General features: G+C 37.4%; 1 protein-coding gene across 1 annotated transcript; it reads left to right on the forward strand.

Annotated features, from left to right (window-relative positions):
- The first annotated feature begins 10 nt into the window (after positions 1–10).
- On the forward strand, positions 11–1693 carry LOC111381600 (exonuclease DPD1, chloroplastic/mitochondrial). Its single transcript, XM_023005399.1, has 3 exons — positions 11–913; positions 1168–1373; positions 1462–1693. Exons 1-3 carry the CDS (start codon positions 342–344, stop codon positions 1638–1640), a joined length of 957 nt encoding a protein of 318 aa, XP_022861167.1. The 5' UTR covers positions 11–341; the 3' UTR covers positions 1641–1693.
- The last annotated feature ends 6 nt before the right edge of the window (positions 1694–1699 follow it).

Genomic DNA, 1699 nt, shown 5'->3' on the forward strand with positions numbered 1-1699 from the left:
TGAGGCCTTTTACTCCACCAGTGATTCAAACCATATTCCTTGCTCTGCGGGATTCTGTTTATTTACTTTTGTAAATTGCAGTAAAATTAGTTTACAAACAGTTGCGTTATTCTCGTGAAGTACTCTTTTTGATAAAATGTTGTCTGAAGTCTGAACGATTATTTTATTGTATGATGACGAGCAGCTTGGGATAAGTTGTCAGGTGGAATATTAGAGTACTATTATGTTGGCATCTGCATTATGCATTTGTTTAATATTTGTTGTGACACTGTCTGCAGGTTAAGCTATTTTGCAAGTTCTCTCCACTTTGGATCTGGTAGTGAGGTCATTCTTGGGTTCGGATGAAAACAATTGCAATGTGCTTCTCTCTCTTTCAAGTTCCTCGATGCAAAATTCACACCTTAACTAATTCGTGGTGGGGAAGTTATATAAAGTTAGGTAGAGGTAGTCTTGGTAATTCTAGCTTCAAAATTGTTGGTTCTCATAAATATGATATTGAAGGAGGATATAGTAGGAGGTGGATTAGAAGATCTGTAAATACGAAAACAGGAGGAAACAAGGACACCTTGAGCGGCAAAACTAGTATCAGACATGAAATTTCAGAGGAAACAAGTAACATTAAGTTGAATACATATGAATTAGAAACAACTGAAATAGAAAGAAATCAATATTATGTTCAAACAAATATTGCTGACAACAAAGACTTGGAAAACCTTGCAACTTTTATTGTTTTCGATATTGAAACTACTGGGCTTGGCAGAGAGAATAATCGGATTATTGAGATTGCATTACAAGACCTACGAGGAGGAGAAAACAGTACTTTTCAGACTCTAGTGAATCCGGGACGTTATGTGCCAAACACATACATTCACGGCATTTCAAGCAACATGGTCAATAGATCTGATGTTCCCAGGTATCTTAATTACAGAAATTTTTAACTTTGATATAGATCATTGTTTAAAAATTGTGCCTTTCGGTCTACCAATGTGGTGACAATGTTTACCTTATGCTCACTTTAACACACAAGGTTCTGTGTATGAATCTTTTAAATACCGTGCTTTTCTATCTGAAAATTACAAGTGAAATGTTCGCATTTGAGTTAATAATTGGTTTGTCTTGGCTTAGCTAAAGGAAATAAATAAGCTTTGGCGAACAATTGCTTTTCAGGATGGAGCAGCTGATTCCCATCTTACTCCAGTATATACAAAGCCGCCAGATACCTGGTGGAGATGTGGTTTTAGTTGCTCACAATGCTCGCACTTTTGATGTCCCCTTCTTGAAAAGAGAATTTAGTCGCTGCTCTTATGAGATTCCTTCGGATTGGTTATTCATCGACACCCTTCCACTGGCTCGTGCAGTGATGAAATCTAAAGGTTCTGGCCTCTCTCTCCTTCGCTCAGAAAACATGTTCATAGACGCATTTGCATTTTATAGCTAACTTGGTTTAAATATTATCATCAGGATCAAAAGTTCCTTCTAAAGTAACTTTACAAGCCCTCCGAGAATACTACAGTATTCCATTGATTGGTTCGGCCCATAGAGCCCTATCGGACGTACACTCGTTGGCAATGGTTCTCCAGAGGTTGACATATGACCTGAAATTGCCAATATCTGGCCTACTTCAGAGCTCGTTTAAGTAAGAGAGAGTTGTGGCCAAGTTCAGTTCTTTAGGTTCTCTTTGTTATATTATTTGTTGTAA

Source organism: Olea europaea, unplaced genomic scaffold (genome assembly GCF_002742605.1).
Source record: "Olea europaea var. sylvestris unplaced genomic scaffold, O_europaea_v1 scaffold23382, whole genome shotgun sequence".
In the NCBI taxonomy this organism is placed as follows: Eukaryota; Viridiplantae; Streptophyta; class Magnoliopsida; order Lamiales; family Oleaceae; genus Olea; species Olea europaea.